This window comes from Chenopodium album, chromosome 19 (assembly GCF_948465745.1).
Source record: "Chenopodium album chromosome 19, dcCheAlbu1.1, whole genome shotgun sequence".
NCBI classification, from domain to species: domain Eukaryota; kingdom Viridiplantae; phylum Streptophyta; class Magnoliopsida; order Caryophyllales; family Amaranthaceae; genus Chenopodium; species Chenopodium album.
Window position 1 is genome coordinate 549,682 of NC_137852.1, and position 25,579 is coordinate 575,260.

Consider the following 25,579-nt stretch of genomic DNA (forward strand, 5'->3'; position numbering starts at 1 on the left):
CACTTTAAAATGGGATAAGAGGTTTTTTGGAGTATGATTTAGGGCCTGTTCACATTTACTTAATTTCAGTTCAGTTCAGCTCCAATCAGTTCAGTTCAGTTCAGTTCCAATCAATTCAGTTCAGTTCAGTTCAGCTCTTAATTTCCCTCTCACATAAAATATTCATTTCAGCTCAATTCAGTTCAGTTCAGTTCCAATCAGTTCAGTTCAGTTCAGTTCAGCTCTAATCAGTTCAGTTCAGTTCAGCTCAGTTCAGTAAATATGAACAGACCCTTAGTGGGTCATATGCTTTTTTTTTTAATGGATAGTGGGTCATATGTTTTAAATAAGAAAATAGTACAATTTTTTCCCAAAGAACGAAGGAAGTATGTTTCGGAGTTCTCATTTAAAAAATTTCCAAAAACAAAATTGATAATAAAAAAATAAAATATAATTATATTTAGTAACACATAATAGTACCGAGCCCGCCCCAGTTAATATGCCATGTTAACATATTTCGTTAATATGATGCCATTTTCGTTATTATTGAAGCATCTTTCAATATTTTAATGTTTTCATGGTTTGGAGCTGATATGGCACATAATTGGGACGTTAGACCAAGGTTAACGGTCCTTTTAAACCCCGTTTTGTCTTGAAATTGGGAATTAGAAGCTCCGGCGGCTCACCCCGTTGTTGTGGAATCTAGAGAACACGATCAACTTGGTCTCCTCCTTCGCTGTACTAATTTACAGGCGCTATTCATGTAATACCCCGTATTTTCATACGTATCTTCCAAATTAATTAATTAGGAATTATTTTATAAAAAGGGTATTTTAGTAAATTTATTATTTGGAGCCAAAATAATATTTGAATTTTGGCGCCAAAAGCATTTTGAAAACTAATCATTATTTTGGATAAGATTTATTATCCATTTATCTTATTTTAAAAACCGGATTATTTACATATTTCGGATATTTTAATTTAAGAAAAATAATATTTTATAAATTAATTATTATGGTCGAAAATTCCCATTTATTTAGCTAGGAAATTTGGATTTTCTATGTATAGAAAAAAATGATTTTCTTAGTTAATTATTGGTGAATAATTGGTATTTTAATTAATTAATTATTTATTTAATTATTCTATATTATTTACACAATTATTTTTATTCCTTAAACCGAGCAAAATCTTCCTAAATACTAGTAGGGGAATCTTCTATTTTCCTTAATTCTAATTCTCCATCTTTTTAGTATCCAATCATCATATTCTCTTGCCTTTTGTTCCTCTTGATTATTCCCCAAGTAATTCTAATTTCCTTATTATTTTTCATGACATACATACATTCCATATTCAAGTATATACAATCACCTTAATATCCAAACTTTCCTTAATTCTTTATTCACTTCTCCAAGTAATCTCTTAAACCCTAATTACCATAATTCTTCCTACATTTTCCTACTATAATTCATGCTCATACTAGCCTATAAATACCCCTTCATACCTCTCACATTCTTCACACCAATTCTCTTCTTTTCTTCTCCTCAATTTTACACAAATCATCCCGTTTATCTTTGAAGCCAATTTTCGGGCACTTCTGGTCAGTTTTTGGGGTATTAACGTTTCACAGAAGATTGTTCCTCTCGAAAAATCCTTGAGGTTAGGCTCAAGAATCACCCAATTCGGAGTTATATCAAAGGATTTATAGCCTCTGCAAGTTCTGCCTAGTATTTCCTACGCAAATCCGATTCTTCTCTTTTCCTTGGTTTCTTATCTTTTCTTCTTCTCTTCTCTTATTCAATTATTATTATTATTATTATTATTATTATTATTATTATTATTATTATTATTATGGGGGATTTATAAAAATTATTATGAGTAGTTTTAATTATATAAAATCATATTTTAATGATGTTTATGAGAAATTAATTAAAAAGGTTCATGTACATATAGTTGGGGGTTTTTAATTATTTGTTAACCTTATATTGATTAAAGTTATATTTATTTGTAGGGTGTGTTCTATCAAGATTCTTGAGGTTCTTTTGGTGTGTTTACTAAGCAAGGATCAAGGTACGTTAGGTGGCTAAATACCTTTGAAAGTGATTGGTTTGAATAACATGTTTTATATGATTTGATTGGTGATGAAATTAAATTGATTTGAATTATGATTTTGAAATAAATTATGTTTGGAGGTATTGATAAAAGTATTTTGAATTATTGATTTTTAAATCATGTTTTGAATGGTTTGATCGAATTACTTATCATGTTTAAAGGAATTGATTTGAAAAGTTTATTGAATTAAATAAAAGGTTTTTTTTCAAGGAAGAGTTATTGATTTTGAAAAGTATTAATATGAGATTTTATTCTCAAGTATTTATTTAAAAGGTTTTGATTTGAAAGTATGTGGAAGGAGTTTGAATTATGTTGGAATTATTGGATATTAAAAGGATTTATTATTGAGCCATTGAAATATTATTATTAATGCTTTATAAGTATGTTGGTAATCCCACTATGCGGATTTGGTTTATTGATAAGACTATGGACTTTGTATGACCTAGTCTTTCCTCAAGAATAGCCTTGTAATATAAGGAGACTAGCTTGGGGGGTGTGCACACTTGGGTGAGGAATTAGATTTAAAGAAATTGGTTCAAAAAGGAATTGGATTTTTAAAGGAATTGGTTTATCAATTATTTTATATGTTGAATCATTGAAATTGGTTTTGAATCATGAGTTTTGGAATTATTGGATTATTTATTGGAATTGGTTTTAAAAGCATGTTTGCAAATAAATTGAGTTTACATTATCTTGCACTTATCGTACATAGCATATTTTGCTAATCCGTATTTCCTATTTGTTTTGGTTCGCCCTGTTTACCGTAATGGTAAGCAGTGTTGAATATTTTCAGGTGGAGTCATGAATGAGCATATGGCAGTCCCGGGATTTGCTTCACCTAGTTTAGGAATGTTGGTCTTGTGTTTATTTTGAGTACTCATAACAATGTTACTATTTTCATAAGTATTAATTAAAGAAAGTTGAGTTTCCGCTGCAAGTTTTTGTTATTGAGTTAAGTATTTTGAGTAGCCTTGCGTAATCAAGCGGCGGTAACACGCCCAAGTCTATCTCTACGGTATAATTATACGTATTATGCTAGTATTTCCGTAGAGGGAGATTTAGGGGTGTTACAATTCAGGCCACAATCATCATACTGACCCTAAAGGCTCCTAGTCACAAAGAATCCAATTCGAGTAATTTAATCCAATTTATCAATAATCACGACACTTATTCAATGCAAGCAGTATAAAACTTCATGTAACCACGGGGTTATATGAATTATCAAATAACTCTAATAGGTACGGCATTGATTTCTTTTCCTTGTTGGTTTGGTGTGGTTGATAGATGTCTTTTCATGAATTGTTTTTTAACTCTACCAAACCAACAAGGAAAAGAAACCAATGCCGTACTTATTAGAGTTTCTTGAGCTAAGACTTAAGAGTACTTCGCTACTTATTGTGATGTGTAATTTGTTTTTTTTTTTTTTTTTTACCGTGTTTGACACTATCACACCTTTATATAGGAAACAAAACTTTCTTTAAAAGAATTAAGAGACAAAACTTAGAGGAGGACTTTTTAACTGCCTAGGAATAGGATAAATTCAAACCCTTACAATTAAACAGCCCAACTCCACCTTTATGGGCTTTATCCAAAAGTGCAAGTCCAACCTATCTGTTTTATAACAATCAAAATCATTTTTTTTGGGTGCAAATAACAATCATAATCATCAATACATGCTTAAACAAATTCAATTTACAATGCTTTAATAATATTTCCCAATTAACGGTTCCTAAAAAAAAAAAAAATCAATTTACAATAGCTTGCATTATTCATCCATAGAAATTTGAAGTAAAACCTCAATCGTATATACGACCATTATTGTTGTCCTTAAGTGAGCCCAACCATGCAGGCGGAACCATCCCAGTTTGTTCTTGAACTGTCTTGAATAAAGGTGGCAAAGTCCGATAAATATTTGCGACCTCTGCCATTGCCGTGCCACCACTCGAACCCTCGCCAACATTACCTCCATTTGTCCACACACTAATCTTAGGCTGCAAGCCCTTGATACCCTCAGCATTAATTTTAGCAATGTCTTGAAACATGCCGTTGTTAATCATCATATAGTCCCTTAGTGCGACGTAATTGCCCCCAAGTGCCTCTAATAAGGTACGTACGTAAGTGCCTTGTGCTTGTGCAAGTGCAAGTATACCTTCTGCCTCCTTTTGCTTTGCATAAAGTTCGGCATCAGCCGCTTGTTGACGGGAGTAAAATGTTGCTTCGGCAAGTTTTTTTTGGGCTTCAGCCTCCTTTTCTTTCTTGAATAGAGTTGCTTCTGCTCCTTTTTGTTGTTGGTATAACTCCCAGTTTGCTTCTTGTACCTTTTTTGTTTTCACATTTATCATTTTGTTTCAGTTTGCTTTTACAATATTTTTTTAGTATACTAGTATGCATTTGTGAAATAGTAAGTTCGATTTTCTTGTACAATATTATACATACATATTAGTGATTGAGATTAAATGAGTGTGTTGGATATCAATATGTAATCTTTGTTAAAATAGGTTATTGTCTATATATTTGTTAAAAACTTCATAAATGTCAAAATTAGATGACCAATTATGACTATATTTGCGAGTTATAATTAAGATAAATTGTATGAAGTAGTACTAACCTTAGTTTCATACTCAACACTAGCTTTACTCAAAAATTCAGCTTTCAATTTTTCAGTTTGAGTCAAAGCATTCATCCTCTCAACCTCTGTTTGCAACTCTGCTTCTCTAAGTTTGACTGCTTTATCAGCTTCCACCTCAGCAACCTGTGTTTCTTTAGTCCAACTAGCCTTTTTTGTTGCCAACTCAGCATTTGCTTCTGCCACCTCAGCCAATCTTTCAAATTCATATATTTGCACCTCTGCCTTCACCTTTATCTCTTCTTTCTTTGCTCCTCCACTTCTTTGCACTGATATTATCTTCGTTTCCGCATCGATTTTCGACGCATTTTGCAGAGTTTCTCCGTCTCTCAGCTTTGATCCTATCTCTCCCTTCTTCCTTGCTTCTGCAACGTCGATCTTGGCCTAGTGTTAAAACATGTTACAAAATAAATTGTTAGTACTACTCAAATATGTTACAAATGTTGCCTAGTAGAGAATAAATATTTTTATTTTGTGTCAAAAAAAAAAAAAAAAAAAAAGATTTGTGTTGACCCTTATGAGGTTTTGATGATGATACTAAGAATTGAGCAAACTTCCTTTTAATAAGGATTTTCTAGTGTTGTGATGTTGGCAGGTTCAGTAAGCGTAGAGGGCTGAAGTAGGAACTGGAACAAAGGAACTTTGGAAGATCCATGAGGACAAGTAAAGAACAGAAGAAGAGTTCCAGCAATGGAACTTCCCGAAGTTTCTCAACAGGAACTTCAAAACGGGTGTAACGACCTGGTTCTGGTGTAATGCTGGGGCAAGCCTCAACAATCAAGGATCAACACAAAGATCAAGATATCAACCGAAGAAGATGGACTTCATAACTTATAGTTGTGTAAAAGATAAGTTTGTTTTCGTAGGATGATGTAAACATATAAATGATAGATATGCCTGGAACTTATTAGAAATCAGATAAAGCTTGGCAAACTAACTAATTCGTAAAAGATAATTATGAATTTTATAAAAAAGTACTTAATGAGTTTTATCTTATAAAATCTGGTTTAACTTGGTTTTATCTTTTTTATAAAATCTTATCTTTTAACAAAAACGAATTTGATAAAATTTGGTTTTTATAAAAACGAATTTAAATCTGTTTGGATTCGGTTTTAAAGAAGATAAGATCAGATTTGTGTTTGATCTATCTTGTTTGCGAAAACCCTAGTTTGAGAAGCTGAGGAACTCCTATAAATATAGAAGTATTTCAGCTTAGCAAAGTGAGAGTTTTAAGCGTGAAAACCACTTAGTGCTTAAGAGTAAGTTTGCCAAAAGGTTTAAGCTTTATCATTTTGATTTCGGGTTTCATGTGTAGCTTTCCATTTATGTGTTAGAGTGTGTCTTTGAGTTGTAATTGGTTTTGGGGTGAGATTGTGGATTCTCTTAAATTCACACAAGTGTATGAGTTTGAATTCTCTAAAATTCGAGTGGTAGTCAGTCACCCCGAGTCTGTCTTGGGTTGCAAGTGGGAAAAAGGAACCTGAGTGTGTCTTAGGTCGAGAAAGGAACCTGAGTGTGTCTTGGGTCGAAAAAGGTGCCTGAGTTTGTCTTAGGTCTGATAGGATAGGTTCCTGTCAATCAGCAAGTGTCTTAAGAGGAACTTGCGAAGCAAAGGTCTATGTAATAGGTTGTACTAGGAGAGTTGCCTATTATAGTGGAAGTTGTTTATAAGTCCCAATAGGGCCGAGGTTTTACTTCCATTTAGGCGCTGGATGGTTTCCTCGTAAACTTGCTGTGTGCTTAAGTTTTCTTTATGTTTTTATTGTTTATTTCCGCTTAAGTTCCGCGATTGGAACCTACTACTATTCACCCCCCCTCTCGTAGTAGTTCATCTAAACTAACAATTTGGCACAAATATATTAACGCGTCTATTAAGTCATGTTACATCTTAATATGATTATGAAAGGTTTGAACAACATAATAACACGAAGACCAGCTTATAGACATGTACTAGTGACAGAATCGAGCTAATAATAAATATATATAAAAAAAAATCTCCAAACCTGATTAGCAGCCTCCATTTGGGTCTTTTGGCCCAAATAAGAAAAGTATTCATGGCCAGGAATATCTACCAATTGTTTGATATTTGCATTATAAATTAGCAGTCCAAATTGATTAAGCTCAAGCTGCACCTTTTCAAAGACTTCCTCCTTAAACTTCTTAGCACCACTAAAAACCTCCTCCATGGTCATGGAGGCGACAAGTACTCGTGTCTCACCCTCGATCACACCTTGGACAAGCTCCTCCACATGGTGGGAGCGCTTGTCATGAGGAGCAATAAGCTTGGCATACTTGATAAGGCTAACATCATCGTCGACCCTAGGCCCTATGGTAAACACTGCAGGAAGGATAAAAGGCAGCTTTTCCGAACTCATGGCTTGTACCTCGAAGGTGTAGTTGACCGGTGAGATGTCGAATTTGGTGCATGACTGCCCTGGTAATATCCAAGCCTTCTTGGCTAGCTTTATATCCGTGATTCCAACCCCGGTTACTACTAAGTATTCTGATGCACTCGCTATTTTGAACCTCATCTTATTCTAACTCAAAGATACTTGATATATAATTTAAGAGGTCTCAATAAGGTAGAAAATTTTTGTAAAGATCAACAATGAGGTGCAACAAGTTGGACTAATTCGAGCAAATTTGATCGATCTGATGTACGAAAGTCGAATGAGAACCAACCTATTGTACATTCTTAGAAGATCAAGCCGGGTGATTTATATCAAGGAATATGCTTGTACGAAAGTCTAATATGCTTGTAAAGTTTCATACTTTTTCAATATTATTAAATTTGCAAGTAGAAATTACAAAACAATTTACTTTGGAGTTTCAAATTCATTTAATCATTTGTGGTATGGTAGACTTTGACTAAGCTTAACTATTCAGGGAACCACCATACTTTGGTTGTGCATTTGTTTGATTATTTCATTCGTTAGAAAATGATAATCATAGCTTTGTTAGGAATTATATATACAAGGATACTAAATCTTCATTGTCGTAGCTCATTTTCAAACGTCGAACGTCGTGGGCGATTGTATGAATTAGATTGTTATTTGTAGCATATACATACAATTTGAAATATTCTATATGCATATGGAGTTGTTTTTTAATATGATCTCCTGTAAGAACTAACAAGTCTTCTCTAAGATCACTTGACGTAATGCGCAAGAACTTGGAATTATATTAATCGAATTATATACTTTGACAAATAGTAGTATGTCTACATAAATAGTGGGGTTAAATAGATCATCACAAATGTATGGTAGTCATTAGTGACCTAAGTGCCTAACATTAATTAATTTCATTATTTTTAAACCAAAAAATAGTTAAAATGAAAAGAAAAAGAAGATAAGTAACTCAGGAAATTAATTACTCCTAACAAATGTTTATTACTCGGTATCTAATAATTCCAACTATGTTATGTGTTTGCCTTCAATAATAGTCCCAGCTAGGAGAGATGTATTTACTCATACTTCCCGTAATCTATATCAAGGACTTAAAACTTTAAGGCATCACACATTCACACATAGTTCTAGATGTTACAAAATGTGGTTGACCAAGTAAAAGAGTAATTACGTGATTAGTTTCTCTTTTCTCATTAGGCCACTATTATACTTCGGCGATGATCAATCTAAATAATAACCCACTTATTATACGTAGTATATTCTAGTATTCGTCAAAGTATACGTTTCGATTAACATTCCAAGTTCTTGCGCATAACATCAACTTGTAAACATTTCTCACGTTCAACGAACGTTTATTAGAAAATAAAGAAGATTCGATATTTAATAATGTACAAAATTGCTAAGTACTTCGTATATTATATGCAAGTATTGTCTGCCTACACAGAAGTTACCTTTCGTCTTCTAACGAAATGATCAAATAGGCGATGCACAAACAATGTAATTGCCGGTGGATTATTATTTTAATAATTTCATTTAGTCAAAGTCTATAGCTATGATTATTCAATAATTTCATATTATTCAGTCAAAGTCTACAATATATGTTTAATCGAAATTTGTTTCTCTAAAGAAAATTCTTTTAATTTTCTACTTGCAAATAACAAGTTTTGATAAATTCAATTCCTTGTTCCATACATGTTATCAAAAAAAACATTGTTACCAGTCATAAATCATCCTGCATTTGTAAGGTCGTACAACAATTTGGTCTTGATTCGTGTATCTTATAGCTAATCTCAGATTAGTCCAAATTGTTACACCTTGATGATCAGCATTAAAAAATTTTGCCATTATACATCAAGAATTTAATTTGTGTGTAAGAAAAAACACAAAATGTTTTTCTATATAGCGAGTGCATCAGAATATTTAGTAGTAACCGGGGCAGGAATTTCGGATATAAAGCTAGCCAAGAAGGCATGGGTTCTACCAGGGCAATCATGCACCAAATTCGACATTTCACCGGTCAACTACACCTTCGAGGTGCAAGCCATGAGCTCAGAGAAGCTGCCATTCATCCTGCCAGCAGTGTTTACCATAGGGCCTAGAGCCGACAATGATGATTCCCTCATGAAGTATGCCAAACTCATTGCTCCTCATGACAAACACTCGCACCATGTGGAGGAGCTTGTCCAAGGTGTGATCGAGGGTGAGACACGAGTACTTGCTGCTTCCATGACCATGGAGGAGGTTTTTAGTGGGGCTAAGAAGTTTAAGCAGGAGGTCTTTGAAAAGGTGCAGCTTGAACTTAATCAATTTGGATTGCTCATTTATAATGCAAATATCAAGCAATTGGTGGATATTCCTGGCCATGAGTACTTATCTTATTTGGGCCAAAAGACTCAAATGGAGGCTGCCAATCAGGTTTCAACATTTTTTTTTTTATATCCAATCATTGTATTATGTTGTTCAATTTAAACCTCTCATAATCAAGTACATACTTCGTATACAATGTGATTTTACAAATAGACGCTTTCATATTTAACACTTGTAACATCATTATTCATTGAGTACTAACTTTTAATGCATCTTTTGACATGTACACTAGGCCAAGATTGATGTTGCAGAAGCAAGAAAGAAGGGTGAGATAGGATCGAAGTTGAGGGATGGAGAAACGTTGCAGTACGCATCAAAGATTGATGCAGAAACGAGGATAATATCAGTGCAAAGGAAAGGAGGAGCACAGAAGGAAGAGATAAAGGTGAAGGCAGAGGTGCAAATATATGAGAATGAAAGGTTGGCTGAGGTGGCAGAAGCAAATGCTGAGTTGGCAACAAAGCAGGCTAGTTGGACTAAAGAAACACAGGTTGCTGAGGTGGAAGCTGATAAAGCAGTCAAACTTAGAGAAGCTGAGTTGCAAAGAGAAGTTGAGAGGATGAATGCTTTGACTCAAACTGAAAAATTGAAGGCTGAGTTTTTGAGTAAAGCTAGTGTTGAGTATGAAACAAAGGTTAGTATAATAGTATCACAACTTTACAAATACAATTACTAATTATACGTAGTACAACTTATCTTAATTATAATTAGACAATAAGGAGAAAGTAATTCAAATACAGTCAAAATTGGTCATTTATCTTTGATATTCATTAACTTTTAAAGTATGACAATAACCTAGTTTATCTAAGATTGCAATATAGATATCCAAGATAGATGTTTGTGTAGCTATGTAATCAATATGTCATCAATAGTTTACATTGCACAAGAAAGTATTCTATTGCACAAATGCATATAGTTATAGCAATCTAATACAAATAGCCTTTGAGTATTGAGACGAATATACAAAATATTACACTTGAATACCGCTCCTTATAAATTTACAATATTTCCTCTATCTCATATTCTCATTACAATGCAGAACTTTTGACATGACTTGTATACCTATAATGACCCCTTTGGTCCACCAACATAAACTAAAACTATTGTCAAAATGTGAAAATAGGTACAAGAAGCAAATTGGGAGTTATACCAACAGCAAAAAGCAGCGGAAGCAACACTATTCAAGAAAGAAAAGGAGGCAGAAGCACAAAAGGCACTTGCTCAGGCAGCATTTTACTCTCGTCAACAAGCAGCTGATGCTGACCTTTATGCAAAGCAAAAGGAGGCAGAAGGAATTCTAGCACTTGCACAAGCACAAGGCACCTATTTACGTACCTTATTAGAGGCACTTGGGGGCAATTACGCAGCTCTAAGGGACTATATGATGATTAACAATGGCATGTTTCAAGACATTGCTAAAATTAATGCTGAGGGTATCAAGGGCTTGCAACCTAAGATAAGTGTGTGGACAAATAGTGAGGGATCGAATGATAAGACAGCCGGAGGTACGGCAATGGCAGAGGTCGCTAATATCTATCAGACTTTGCCGCCACTGTTCAAGACAGTTCAAGAACAAACTGGGATGGTTCCACCTGCATGGTTGGGCTCACTCAAGGACACTGGTCATACATATGAATGATATGATTGAGATGATTTTATTCCATATTGCCATGTATTTATGCTATTCTAGATTTATTTGCTACTCGTAAAGTTTGTGACTAGAAGTTTTGGTGTTGAGTGGTTTAGACTTAAGCGTTTTATTGTATCATTTCAATGAGTTTTTGTCACCAAAATTATGCAATCAGCATATGCATCTAAATTGAAATATAAAATTCAGGGAACTAAAAACATGGCATTCCGTGTTTGAGTTAAGGTTTACATTTAACCAGAAATGTGGTTCAGATTCTGTTTTTGACTTATTTTTGATATGATAGGAGCCATAGGATGAATAGAATTAAGATACCATAGATTTACCTCTGCTTATTCGAATCATAAGATTACAACCCAAAGATATATAGTCTCAAAATGTAACTGAACCAAAATTGGATAAGGTGGGAATGTTGCATCAACCAACAGCTACCAGACACAAGTAGAATATCCATACACCTTATACCAGCTAAAGATCTATCGGCTAGAATATTAGCATGGAATCAATTGAAATTGAAGTACGATGAGAAAGCTCAAGCAAAAAAGGGTGCCAATAATTTATAAACGATGAAAAAACAAATTAGCCGACAAAATCAGATTTAAGGAACTGAGTTGATAAAAACATACTCTAAAATCAATCATAGAAACACTTCTAATACATGAAAAAGGTTTCTTCTGACTGCTTTCTCAACTTCTAAAGAGTAGAATGTGATCAAAATTTGGTTTACAGACCAGTGAAAGCCTTCTTGCCACCAGTAGCAGCACCAGCGGGGATGACCTTCAAGACATTGAATCTCACTGTCTTTGAGATAGGCCTGCAAGGTAGACCAGTACAAGGGATACATTCAATACAAACCCATGTAATCAAATAAGAGCAACACGTCTAATGATTCAGACCACAAGCAAAATTTGACACGGTTCAGAGAAAAAAGTATTAACAGACCTGCATTGGCCAATGATCACATGGTCACCTTCCCTCACACGAAAACAAGGTGAAACATGGGCAGGGATGTTGGAGTGCCTCTTCTCATATCTAAGGATAATAAAGCTTAATCAGTGAAAATTTGAAAAAGAAAATTCAAAGATAAAGAAGCTAACTATGACCAACCTTTGGTACTTCTTGATATAATGAAGATAGTTGCGACGAACAATTATGGTTCTCTGCATCTTGGCACTGTGGCAGGTACCAGCAAGGATACGACCTCTGATAGAAACGTTGCCTGTAAATGGGCATTTCTTGTCGATGTATGTTCCTACACAAAGGTAAAGTATGTGAGCTGCATTGAACACTGTGTTCCATAAAATAGTATGGAGTCGATACTTGACTCGACTTGACTCTAAAAAAGCATTATGCCTTTAGAAACAGCGTTTTAACAAAACTTGACTCGACTCTACAAAAGCATTATGCCTTTGGAAACAGCATATTAAGGGGGGGAAAAAAGAATGAGCATTGGCCTTAAATATATTTCGTTATATGACTTGGAAATTTAACGTACTCGTTTTATAATTTTACATTTATTAAGCTCAACATTCACTTAAAGACAGAGATATCAAATCAACAGGACATGGATCAAATAAATTTATTTTTTAAGGCGCATAGTCTACTATTTAGACTCACAAAATATCTAGATAGTGATCAATCAAGCAATACAAATAACTATAAACAGAAATAAGAATCAGCATTTTATAAATGCTTGGTATTTTCCAATTAGAAACTGAAACTCTTTCAAGTAAAAAACAGATACGAATGAGGAATGACATGACACGATTTATCACAATATAAGACTATCATAAACACTAATGACACCGAACATAGACACGAGTTGGAAAAGAACACTCTTTAAAGCAGGCAGTGCATGTAAGTTAAGCCACTAAGAATTCCTATAACTTAAATCAGACACGCACATATTCAATCAATCAAAGCCTTAATCCACCTTAATCAGATACCATAGCACATAGTATCATCCAAATTTGAAAACTTCAAAATAACAAAAGATTTGAATTCCACAAATCAACTAGGACAAGCACAAACAACATTGAATCAAAAACAAATGATCCCAAACTTGAAAGATCAAACTATTGATTCAATCTCCTCGAAATTTAATTCAGTATCTCACACTAAACCGAAATACAGCAAACTAAAGCACGCCTTACATCAACAGTTATCCAGTACTCTAAAACTCAAACACTAATTCAAGTCATTTAACAAGAAATAATTGTTCATCAATTCATACATTTTGTAGCATTGATCAATAGAACTATACAAATACACATAACTAGCTTATTTCAACAAAATTCATCAAAAAATCAGAGATTATACCTTCAATGGCATCACGAGGAGTCTTGAATCCCAAACCAATGCTCTTCCAGAACCTGTTACCTCCCTTTCCAGGTCTCTTTCCTTTACCAGACTTGTTCGACCTACAGATTTCCACAAATCACCATTTTCAATCAAATTCAACCTCAATAAAATCAAATTCAACCTCAATAAAATCAAATTCAAACAAATCACAGCTCAAATTCAACAGAAAATTACAGAAAAATCGATGATCACTTACGAAAGGAACACCTTAGGCTGCTTCAAAAAAGCCTTCTCCGTCTACCAAAAAAAAATAAAAAAATTTAATAATCCATTGAATTCAAGGATTTTAACACAGCATTATGAAGAAATAGATAGAGGAGAGAGAAAAACCTGTTCCGCCATTGTTAGGGTTTTGCAGAAGCTTTCCGAGGAGAGAGAAAATCGTTACGGCACACTCACAGAAACCCTAATACTAATACAGCTTGAAAGCAGTGGAAATGAAAGAAATTTTAGTTATATAGTAAGCCGACTGAAGAAGCCCTAATTGTTTTTAATTACCGAAATATCCTTAGTTCTATTTTGGGTTTATTATTTGGGCTCTTGAATGTAAAGCCCAGATATTTGTTTGGGCTTTTAGATTTAAAGCCCGGTTATTTTTTGGGCTAATGGGCTGAATCTTGTTGTGTTGTTTCTTGCTAAATGTAAAAGGATTTTGATTGGAGTCAACAAAGACAAAAAATCATGATTTTCTTGAAGGTTGAGCCCTATAAAAAGCTTGTCTTATTGGTTTTTCAACTTTTTGGACCCCACAATTCTTCTGAGGTCCAGTTTTCAATTTTTTTGGCTACAAATTTGTAACTTTCCATCACCATTGCTCTCCAAAATGCCCTTGTTTTTAATTAATTGGATTGTGAATAATGCATTTATCAAGGTGTTAATTTATTGAATGAAATACATATATCAAGATTCAAAGTGTTATGTTATTGAATGGAATGCATGTATCAAGAACATAATCAATTGTGAATAAACCCATTAGTTTAGTTATTTTGTTTTTACATAGTCGAATGTAAAAGGGACTAAAGGGTTAGTATAAACGAAATTTGTTATCACTTCCCAAAATCAATTATGAAGAATAGATTTACAAGTGTATATCTATATGAATATTATTGTATTAATTGTGTGACTTTGAATATAATACACCTAATTATTTATAGCCCTTGAGAAATATGTTCAATACATGACTACTTTTCGATAGGTTTTAGCAACTTTTACATCATAATCATTATTTATACTCCCATTATTTTTGCCCGAAAACTTATTAAATTGCAAGTAAACAACTAATCAGCAAAACATTCATGTAAATAACTAGTGCCCCCAACTTGTAAGCTTCAAACACATATATATTATATAGTTAATAGTTTTAAAAGGTGGTTAAACAATTCTAATTTCATCATATTTAATCGCCTAACAATCATCAACAAATTATTAGATGAACGCAAGAAATTATTCAAATTATTTAAGATAACGTGAACTTTATTTACTTATACAATTAAACTTACCAAATTGTATTTTGTTTTATACTTCTCTAACTTATTTCTATTTTTTTATAATGTAATAAAATGAGTAGAACACACCCTAAAAAACCACTTCAATAGCACAAATAAAATCGAAAAAGGGCATTTGAGTAAAACTAAAAATTCTTTGTTGGTGGTGGGGTAGATGTTTCCTCAATCCTCACCCTCTAGTCCTAACCTTGACACTATCTAGTCACTATCACTTCACACTTCACACTTCACACTTCACTCTTCACTACTCTACAATCCCTTTCCTCCAATCCCCATTGTTTCTCCTCTCACCATTTCTCTGCTCAAAAAACACTCATAATGCAAAACCACTGCACAAGTAGAAGTAGTAATAGTAGTAAAGTAGGCCCTTCAATTCATCTCCTACCTACATTACTATACTTGTTCACTTTAACACTTGTAGTTGGAGTTGCTACTCCCGCTTCACTCCCTCCTTCTCCAGGTACCATCTCATAAATTCTTGTATTAGACGGTCTCACAATCCAACCACGTACAATAATATCCTTTCGTCGTGTGTCTAATACATGGTTGGTCAGACCGTCTTATACCAGACTTATAGTTAGTTATCGTTTTTACCATTTTACCCCTTACATTAACATTTTGTTGTTTGAATTTTCAGGGTGGGAAAGTGAAGGAAATAATACAAATAATGGGGGTGAAAGGGGAATTTCGGAGGGGCCGAGTATTGGTGGAGGAGTGGGAGAAGGGTACGGTGGTTATGGTGGTTACGGCGGTTACGGAGGAGAAAGTTCGTTGATGACATTGGCACCAAGAAGAACACATAGAAAGGATCCTTTAGATGGTTTTAAGTATTACAATGGTGGTTGGAATATATCTGACCGCCATTACTGGGCTGTAAGTTCTTACTTCTTATCTTCTTTTTTCTTGTTTTATCCATTTTATTATTCATGTGTTTATTTTGGATTTTTTTTTTTTTGGAGGGTAAAAGAAACACTTAGAACGTATAAATTAGGATTTAGGAATGATAACTTGGTTAGCAACTTAGCATGAAGGTAAAATAAAGAGAAGTCTAGGATATGTTTGTCCTTTGAGTTTTTATTTTATTAGGTGACTCAATTAGCTAGTTACATAATCGAAACTATGTGTGAAAGTATGTTAAACGGGGTTTCTTTACTGATTAATGATTGTGATATGGAAATGAACGACAAGTTGATTAACTTGTGAAAAACATTTACTTTGTATTAGAAAAGGTTTCTTTGCATAAAGAGTTAGGCATTCAACAATGTAACATTAGGCAAAGATGTACCAATTGAGTACTAACTAGTAAATTTTGGGCATATAACATTCTTACATTAGGCAAAATACCAATATGCCCTTAATGAACCAATATGTCCTTAACTCCTTAAGGATAGAGGACACAAGGTTAAGCCATGATTAAATTGTCAAATTTTACTTTTTCATCTTTTATTAGTGCATAAAACTAGGGGTGATGACTTCATAAATATTGCAAGGTTTATGAGGTAGTGCTACACGTCTACAAATAGTACCTAAGCTGCTAACATGGTCTCAAAATGTGTACATCGCTATTCCTATTTCCTAGTGGCAAAATTATGATTATGATTGTAAATTAGAAATGCACTTATTACTTTGAACTTTATGATCGAAATGGGTCTCTATCTTTATGGATTTGGGCCCAATGCTGCACACTTTAGGTATTGTGCATAACTCCTAAAAATATCTTCATAATTTCCAGCTAAACATTAGTTTAATCACCCCATCTTCATTAATCATATTTTATGTAGTGAAGATAATCCACATACATAATACATTACATTGATTAGGGAGAGGAAAAGAGGGGAAAAGGATTAATGGTGGGACCAGAAATTTGACTGAAACTACTGGTTGAATACAACCTGTCACAAAATTTGTGGCATACTTTAGGGAAATTGGAAAGTTTTGAACAGATCCTAAAATTAGTACACTGATCATTTGAAGAACTTTGTCACCAAGTTCATGTCATGTTTGATTCGTTAAAGTACCCTCCAAAGGCCCGGGCCCTATTAGGGGTGTCCATTATTCGGATAAAAACCGAAATCCAAACCGAATTATCAATTCGGATCGGATCCGAACTTTAAATTGAATCGGATCGGATTGAATTTTTTTGAAAATTCGGATTTTCGGATCGGATCGGATTGGCCTTGTTCGGATCCAAAAAATCGAAATAACCGAATTATGAAAGTGTTATTTTTCAAAAAATATTGTTAACATTAATCATGTTAAACTATGTTCATGATTATAATAATATTAATAATGTAAACCTATGTTTTCAATACTTGTATAAATCATGTACTACTATACTTTCAAGAATTGAATTTTATTATTGCAATTTTATTTTTGTAATCGCGTTAGACCCAAAAAAATTTAGCAATGTATTTTAATTCGGATTCTCGGATTGGATCCAAATAACTGAATTATAATTCGGATTGGATCGGATCGGATTTGGTAAGTAATTCGGATCGGATTGGATTTGAAAACTAAAAACCGAAATTTATTTCGGATCGAATTGGATTTGGGCTAAATCCAAACCGAAAACCGAATGGACACCCCTAGGCCCTATAGCGCAAATGAATTGCTAGTTGTAACGTTGATGATGGAATTTGAATTATTAATGTGACAACTAATTTCGAATAGAGTACGTGCATGATTTTAGCATTGTACTATGCAATAAGGCTACTCTCTTTAGTCTTTAGCATCACATTTTGTGTTCTTTACAATTTTTGTGCAAAAGAGTGCACTATATGGTGATTTTAATTTTTAACAAACCAACCTTATTTTACAAACTGACAACACTTATTCCCTTATATTTGCATTCTAAGGTAATTTTGTAGTTTGTACATTAGTACTTCACAACAAGCTAATGAGATAGGAGATGAGGTTGAAATGGGATGAGTATGCTACTTCCAAGAGTGTCAAATCGACCAATGTCATGATTTAACTTATTTAATTCAATGAAAAGTCGGGTTTTGAGCTGTGAATCTGTGATCAAACTCATGAGAATATAAGACATGCTAAGAGAAAGGCATAGCGAAAATATCAGCAGCATTGTCTTTCAGAGACTTGATTGTAGCTTAATGTATGGCTATATGCCAAAATTTTGGCTGCTAATTATGTTGCATCTTTGTTTCTGATTATAACTTATTTTGAAGCTCGAACCTCATAACATTCTCCTTATTTTGTTGTATTTCAGTGTGTTGGATACTCTGCTGCTCCGTTGTTCATCATCTCCTTAGTCTGGTTCTTTGTCTTTGGGCTGTGTTTGTTGATCATTTCTATCTGTCACTGTTGTCGAAGGGAGCAGCGCATTGGCTATTCACGTATAGCTTACATTCTTTCACTCGTACTTCTTATACTCTTCACACTTGCTGCAGTGTATGCTCTCCCCTTTCTCTCTAACAGTAGTACCATTAGAACATCGAAGTACAATACATATTCTTAATCCGTCAATAATATTTTGTTTCAGTGTTGGATGTCTTGTTTTATATAACGGACAAGCAAAGTTTCACCATAGTACTGTATCGACTTTGGAATATCTTGTGAGTCAAGCTGATATAACCGAATGGAAGCTCAACAATGTGTCCAGTTATCTTTCCTCGGCAAAGCAAATAGGAATTCAAAATGTTTTCTTGCCTTCTAATGTGCAAACTGACATTGACGACATAGACATGAAGATCACTGCTGCTTCTAGCTTCCTGGATCACCAGTCGACTAACACTGCTGATGACATACGAGAAGTATTAGATTCTGTGTAAGTTCTAGAACCTACAACAACTAAATAATCACCAAGTTTACAGCTAGAATTGATAATGTTTGTGTTTTTGCAGGAGGCTCGCTCTCATTATAGTTGCTGCCATCATGCTTTTCCTAGCATTTCTAGGATTCTGTTAGTCACTTTGGCTATTAGCTTTCTATGATGTCGAATTTTCTTCTGTCTTTCGTGAACTTAACATGCTGATTGTATTGTGCGCTTCTCTTGTTTCAGTGTTCTCAATGTTCGGTATGCAAGTTCTTGTGTATACGTAAGTGACTAGCAGATCTTGAATATATTACCATTTTTACAATTAACTAAATTTAGCTCCTGCAACTATCATTACATTCATGTGACACTTAAGATGAGTATTGGAAATCCTGCAGGCTTGTGGTTTTTGGATGGATTATATTGACTGGGACTCTTATCTTGTGCGGCGTATTCCTTCTGTTCCACAAGTAAGTATTTGGTTGTAACTCAAATGTTCTTTCAAAAATTCTCAGTGGTTATGTTATCACATCTCATACTGTTTGACCTTAGTGTATCCGTCTTGCTTACCAAATTCGTCGTATTTACTTGTTTGTTTCTCACCAGTGTGGCCACAGATACTTGTTTGGCAATGCATCAGTGGTCTTTGAACCCAACGGCTCATACAGCATTAGATGAAGTACTTCCTTGTGTCGACCCTGCTACTTCACAGGAAACCTTGAAGCGAAGCAAGGAGGTTACATCTCAGCTTGTGGACATGGTTAACTCAGTTATATCCAATGTCTCTAACATCAATTTTGGTGTGCAATTCAAACCCTTTTACTATAATCAATCTGGCCCTCTACTGCCTTTTCTTTGCAACCCATTCACACATGATTTAATGGACCGTCAATGCTCTCGTGGTGAAGTTGATTTGAACAATGCTACTCAGGTAACAGACCAACCAACCCTTTTTCGAACTATTTGTACATATAATCCTCAAATTATTTACCTCTAGCTTTGTACAGATTATGCCTTGAAATAAGCTTTCACAAAACACTCCTGAAATTTCGACAAGCTAGGAAAGTTTCTAGGTGCAGTACACTACTACTACCCTGCAGTCCTAATAACACTGGCTACACTTCTTCCTGCAGGCTTTAGGTAACTATGTGTGCCAGGTTGATCCAACTGGAGTATGCACTACTACAGGCCGTTTAACACCGGCCATGTACAACCAAATGATTGCCGCGGGTGAATGTGAGCTATGGCTTGCACAACTATGGTCCTGACCTTGTTGCATTACAGGACTGCTCTTTTGTCAGGGAAACCTTCACAAGCATATACACCGATCATTGCCCTGGTCTTCGGCGCTATAGCAGATGGGTGTATGCAGGATTGGTTTTGGTCTCATTTGCAGTGATGTTGTCCCTCATTTTCTGGGTGATTTATGGTAGAGAACGTAAGCACAGGTTGTATACCAAAAGGCGCTTAAGTGAAGGTAATTACAAGAAATCTTAATGTGTAAATTGATTACTAATTTTTGCTGTAATTCTGATACTGGTGCTATTACTGAATTTTAGAATTTTAGCTTTGTCATCATTTCGTTTACTATGTATTCCGTAAATTTGATTTACCCTACAAGTATCAATAATCTAATTAGTACGAACTGTGTTAAGAAACAGCTAATGTTGACACGATACTAGTTTATTACTCTATATAAAATACGAAGTAGTACATAATAATAATCGTGTTAACAAGCAAAAAAAAAAAAAGAAATATCTTCTACAGAGTACTATAAGCATGTGTACTGCTCCTCAATAGGAGGACAAACATGGTCGTAAACTACATAATCGTGTAAGAGGAGGGCATTTGGATATGATAGTTACTCAAAATGTACCCAAATGATTGAGTTCTAATGTCAGGAAATAATTAATGAGATTAATAAGTCACTTCTTTGTGTTTAAAGTCCTTATAATATGGACTGTATTGCCAAGAAGTTAACAGATGGACATGTGCATATGCAATTAAAAAAGGATATCTTGGGATTTGAATCACTTATTATGTTGATCTGATCTATATTTGATTTGATGAAATTTTAAAAAATGAAAATTTTGTATAAGTTTAGATAATTTAATATATATGTACACATAATAAGACACGATTAGTTTTTCTTTAATTGGACATATGATTAATCTTTGTAAACTTAACCATTTAACTACACATACTCCTTATCAAAATATGCGTCTTTTAATACAAACAAAATAAGTACATGCACAAAAATTTTACTCCCTAATGTGGAATTTTAAAAAAGAAAGTTGAGAGGAAAGTTATTTGATTACTCAAATACAAAGTATATGAATTATGTAGTATAATTGTACAAACAATTAGTCTCATGAAGGTCATTAAGTACTATAGTTGTACAAACAATTACTCTCATGAAGGTCATTAAGCTATGTAGGCCTTTACTTATCGTACATGGAGTATAATTGCTCCTAGAGTAAAAGAATATTACATTAATCAAGTGAGAAAAGGCATTGTGGCAATGACTAATGAATTTTATAATTTCAAGGCCTCCACTAAGGATTCTTTTAAGATGACTTTTCCTTGTTTTATTCTTCCTATTTCTCGGCAATCTAGAATTTTATTGGATTTAATAAACATTTTTTCAATTCATACTTCAAGAAAGAAGTTTATGTAAACTTGTAGGTTAGTCTCTCTACTGATCTACTCCCTACTACAGTATTCAATTTGATCGAAGCATTTTCTCACCATAAGAAAACAATTATATCAAAAATAAAAATTATTTTGATATCAAATTTCGTCACCTGTTTAATTAGTTCACTTTTAAAAAAATATTTAGAAAAAAATAATTTCATTTCAGTAAAAATAATTTTAGTTCAAGTAAAATGATTTCAACTCAGTATAATAAAAATAATAATAATTTTAGCTCAGTAATAATTTCAGTTTAATAAAAATCAGTATTTTAAAAGAAGAAATATAACATAGAATTAGTAAAAATAATTTTAAGTTCAGTAAAAATTATTTAAGTCCAATAAAAATAATTTCAATTCAACAAAAATAAGATGAATTGAGCGGGATCTTATTTGTGAATTTCTAAAAAAAAGAAAATCAATTCAATGAAATTACATGAGCCACTGATCGTGGTTTAGACAAGTTCAACATAAAATTCTTCTTCAGATTTCTGACAAGTTCAAAATTTATAGTCCTAACCACCTAGATATTTAAGCTGTCCAAATTTTAAATTGATTAAATAATACTAGTTAGATCTTGTAAGAAAAGTCAATTATATTGGTCGTGTCAACATGGAGCATGAGTTTGATTGTTTGAACACCTCAAGTTAACATTTCCACAGCTGTATTTGTGCATTTCCTTACTTTGACATTAATCAATTGTTCTCGGTTTACTACTCAACAAAACACGGGGTATTACATTATACTTCAACCGGTTCTAATAATGAATTATTGACCTTTATTTCATTATTTGTACTCGTATAGTCTTTTTAGAAATTAAAACTGATTTTTACTATTTCACTAGAGTATAAATTTTTGTATTTGTGTTAGTTAATATTTGATGAGAAATGGTTCAAGAAGATGTGTATATCAGTATATATACCTAGGCTCTTGGCTTCTTGCACTATTTTATACTTCCTCTGTTTTTTTATGGTTGCAACACTTCCCTAAAATGGAAATGTCATAATAGTTGCAATACACTATAATTGGAAGGTATTTTATGTCAAAAGTTGTACTATCACCCTTACTTCCTCCGTTTTTAAATACTTGCTCTATTTCTCCATGCGCAAAGTTGTAGGAGAAATTGGAGAAAGTACTCCGTAATAAAATATGGAGGTAGTGGGGTAGTTGAGAAAATAAAAAACTATAAAAAGCAAAAGTAGTGGAAAAATAGGATGAGAGAGAGTATCATGTTAGGTCCACTAAGTGTAATAAATGAATTAAATATTGTTAAAGCTTTCCAAAAAAAAAATAGAGCAAGTATTCAAAAACGGCCGGAAAAGTGGAGCAAGTATTTAAAAATGGAGGGAGTATTATATAATCTCACGACCCATTAAATTATACTCTTAACAATCTCTCTCCTCTATTTTAAGTGTTTTAAATCACATGAGACCTACTTTTCTTAAATACCATGAAAAAAGGGTGTGTTGCAAGTATTAAAAAACGGAGGAAGTATGTGAAAGTTGATGGTGCACGTTCAAATATGACATTTTTGTCAAAACTTATTAAGTATATTTTGAATATAAAACAAATTTTACAACTCTTACTACATACTTTGTGTTTTGTTAATCGTCATCCCAAATCGCATAATAATAAACACTATTTTAAATTGACTTTTATACATAGACCCAATATTCACGCATAGTACGATGTATAATTGTATGTCCGTATTCACTCCTCGGAATACCTGGCCTATTGCAAATTAAAATGTATCAGGGTGACTTGAAACATTGGGCAACTCAAATTGAAGGAAAGTCTTGTGCGTAGCATATGTTCAACTTCCCCTTTAAGTGCATTGGCTCAAGTCACATTCATAGACATAATTCAAGCCAATAGACATGTTCACATCCATCATCACGTTATTGGTATGAAATGGTGAAACTCATCTGTCAATCCACTCTTCGATCTACACTTTGTCATTAACTGATATGTGATAGTCATGTATAACCGACGCTTTTTATTCCTATTTAAAGTTTAACTATTTCATTTCTTGTTTCTTACGGCTTGTTCTCATTGACTGAACTGAACTGAACTGAATATTTTATAAGAGAAGGAAATTGAGAGCTGAACTGAACAAGTCTGAACTGAACTGAACTTCAACGTATGAGAACAAGCTCTTAATCAAAAGTTCCTTAGCATCCCAACCAAAAAATTACAGTAAGAAAAAGAAGTTTCTAGTTTAAACTAATTATGTTTGATCCAAAATATTAAGAACTCGAATTACAAACTCTACCAATATGAAGTTATCCCCATGGAATCGTTGACAAGTCCACGTCATATTTTTTGACATCTAGATTTGTGATTGTTTGTTAAAATCGGTAGTTTTAATCTAAGGATCTAAATTGGCAAAATATGATCCAAAACTATCAAAAATGAATACTCTTCATATTCATTACGCACCTTGTTTAAAAATTTCCACATCAGTGATTTATAACTACATGTTAACTCTATCAATTCAGGTAAACACGTAAAGATGCTTAAAATGAAAGTACAACAAAACAAGATTTTCAAAATTGATATACAAAGGTAGCACTGTTGAAAAAAAAGAACTTTGTACTCTTTATTACAAAGCCCTTCCCCCATTGCAATATACTTACCATGCAATCTTATAATTTATACAAATCTAACTTGCTTTTCTTTCAACCATCAACTTAAGTTTAAGTTGAGTTGTTCGTTTAACATGGTGTTAAGAGCCAGCATGACACAAAGAGGTTCAAATCTTATACACCCCTTCTTAAATACTTTCATGTAAATATTTCGCACTAGGTATGAAGGAATCCATATCACATCCACACTTCAAGCCATTTAAACTCTTATGTGAGAAAGCGTGATAAAGTATATATAAATCGATTATGAACTTCAATTAACATTAATACAGAGTTAACATTAAACATCGCCAGCGATCGATCACTCGGTCGATCATACAAATTTATCATAAATTCTTAATTTAATACGGAATACCACATACAGCTATACAAATACCGAAATACGGAGTGCGAGTATATTACACTGAAATACATATCAGAATAGTGTATTTTGTAAACAAGATCCCTAAAAATAAATTAATAAGAGACGTGTCGACCAATATAGCAGGCCACGAGAACCCGTTGAAAAAACGCCATTAATCCCGTACTCTTCACATTAACACCCACTTCAATCATAGCCGTTAGATCTCCACTGCCTCACCCGCACTTCCTTCTTTGTCCACCTCCTAATTACTAATCTACCCCTAATAAACCCTCAAATTTCCTAATCATACCCTTACCCCAACTTTCTATATAATCAACCCTTTCATCTCTTATTACGCAGTTTGCCAAACCATCTCCCCACCTCGGGGCCCTAAAATTCCCAAAATACCCTTCCCTCCATTTTCTCTCTCTTCCTCTATTTTCTTCAAGCTTTCATCAATGGCGGCTTCTTCAAAATCACGCAACAATGCTCCAGTTCTCCCTGTAACTTTCCCTTCCTTTCAACGTTCACTTTCACCTCCTCGTAGATTTTCTCACTCTTCTTCAAATTCATCTTTGCCGTCATCTCAACCGTCCGATCCGTTTTCCTTTTCATCTCTACCGTCGAATTTCGCGTCATCGTCGTCTTCCTCACCTCTGTCATCGTCGTTGTTCCACCGGTCGTCGTCTCCGACCAGAGTTAATCTCTCTCCGACGAGTACTGCGCCGTTTCTAAAGTATATATAAATCGATTATGAACTTCAATTAACATTAATACAGAGTTAACATTAAACATCGCCAGCGATCGATCACTCGGTCGATCATACAAATTTATCATAAATTCTTAATTTAATACGGAATACCACATACAGCTATACAAATACCGAAATACGGAGTGCGAGTATATTACACTGAAATACATATCAGAATAGTGTATTTTGTAAACAAGATCCCTAAAAATAAATTAATAAGAGACGTGTCGACCAATATAGCAGGCCACGAGAACCCGTTGAAAAAACGCCATTAATCCCGTACTCTTCACATTAACACCCACTTCAATCATAGCCGTTAGATCTCCACTGCCTCACCCGCACTTCCTTCTTTGTCCACCTCCTAATTACTAATCTACC

The 25,579-nt window shown here is 33.8% G+C and overlaps 2 protein-coding genes and 2 pseudogenes across 4 annotated transcripts; 2 read left to right on the top strand and 2 right to left on the bottom strand.

The window, feature by feature from the left end:
- Nucleotides 1-3,673: 3,673 nt before the first annotated feature.
- Nucleotides 3,674-7,245, bottom strand: LOC145594868 (flotillin-like protein 3). The gene is made up of 3 exons (XM_081651213.1): nucleotides 6,718-7,245; nucleotides 4,697-5,098; nucleotides 3,674-4,406 (listed from the first exon to the last, which is right to left on the bottom strand). Exons 1-3 carry the CDS (start codon nucleotides 7,243-7,245, stop codon nucleotides 3,885-3,887), a joined length of 1,452 nt encoding a protein of 483 aa, XP_081507339.1. The 3' UTR covers nucleotides 3,674-3,884.
- A 1,756-nt stretch (nucleotides 7,246-9,001) lies between these two features.
- Nucleotides 9,002-11,125, top strand: LOC145596043 (flotillin-like protein 3 pseudogene; annotated as a pseudogene). Its single transcript, XR_014103066.1, has 3 exons — nucleotides 9,002-9,534; nucleotides 9,719-10,120; nucleotides 10,610-11,125. The product of XR_014103066.1 is annotated as a flotillin-like protein 3 pseudogene (transcript).
- Nucleotides 11,126-11,665: 540 nt separating this feature from the next.
- Nucleotides 11,666-13,953, bottom strand: LOC145594563 (small ribosomal subunit protein uS17). The gene is made up of 6 exons (XM_081650880.1): nucleotides 13,826-13,953; nucleotides 13,692-13,732; nucleotides 13,454-13,554; nucleotides 12,242-12,386; nucleotides 12,077-12,166; nucleotides 11,666-11,948 (listed from the first exon to the last, which is right to left on the bottom strand). The coding sequence occupies exons 1-6, from the start codon at nucleotides 13,835-13,837 to the stop codon at nucleotides 11,858-11,860; spliced, it is 480 nt and encodes a 159-aa protein (XP_081507006.1). The 5' UTR covers nucleotides 13,838-13,953; the 3' UTR covers nucleotides 11,666-11,857.
- Nucleotides 13,954-15,231: 1,278 nt separating this feature from the next.
- Nucleotides 15,232-20,269, top strand: LOC145596044 (uncharacterized; annotated as a pseudogene). The gene is made up of 9 exons (XR_014103067.1): nucleotides 15,232-15,460; nucleotides 15,638-15,873; nucleotides 18,227-18,408; nucleotides 18,500-18,784; nucleotides 18,861-18,919; nucleotides 19,019-19,055; nucleotides 19,171-19,242; nucleotides 19,379-19,703; nucleotides 19,906-20,269. The product of XR_014103067.1 is annotated as an uncharacterized LOC145596044 (transcript).
- Nucleotides 20,270-25,579: the final 5,310 nt, after the last annotated feature.

Bases quoted from the DNA above. Each gene is read 5' to 3' on its own strand.
- LOC145594868 (XM_081651213.1), bottom strand. From the start codon at position 7,245: ATGAGGTTCAAAATAGCGAGTGCATCAGAATACTTAGTAGTAACCGGG. The intron at 5,099-6,717 runs GTTTGGAGATTT...TTTTAACACTAG, and splicing joins AAATGGAGGCTGCTAATCAG to GCCAAGATCGACGTTGCAGA. The intron at 4,407-4,696 runs GTTAGTACTACT...AAAACAAAAAAG, and splicing joins GTGTTGAGTATGAAACTAAG to GTACAAGAAGCAAACTGGGA.
- LOC145594563 (XM_081650880.1), bottom strand. The intron at 12,167-12,241 runs GTTGGTCATAGT...TATTATCCTTAG, and splicing joins TATATCAAGAAGTACCAAAG to ATATGAGAAGAGGCACTCCA. The intron at 11,949-12,076 runs GTCTGTTAATAC...TCTACCTTGCAG, and splicing joins GTGATCATTGGCCAATGCAG to GCCTATCTCAAAGACAGTGA.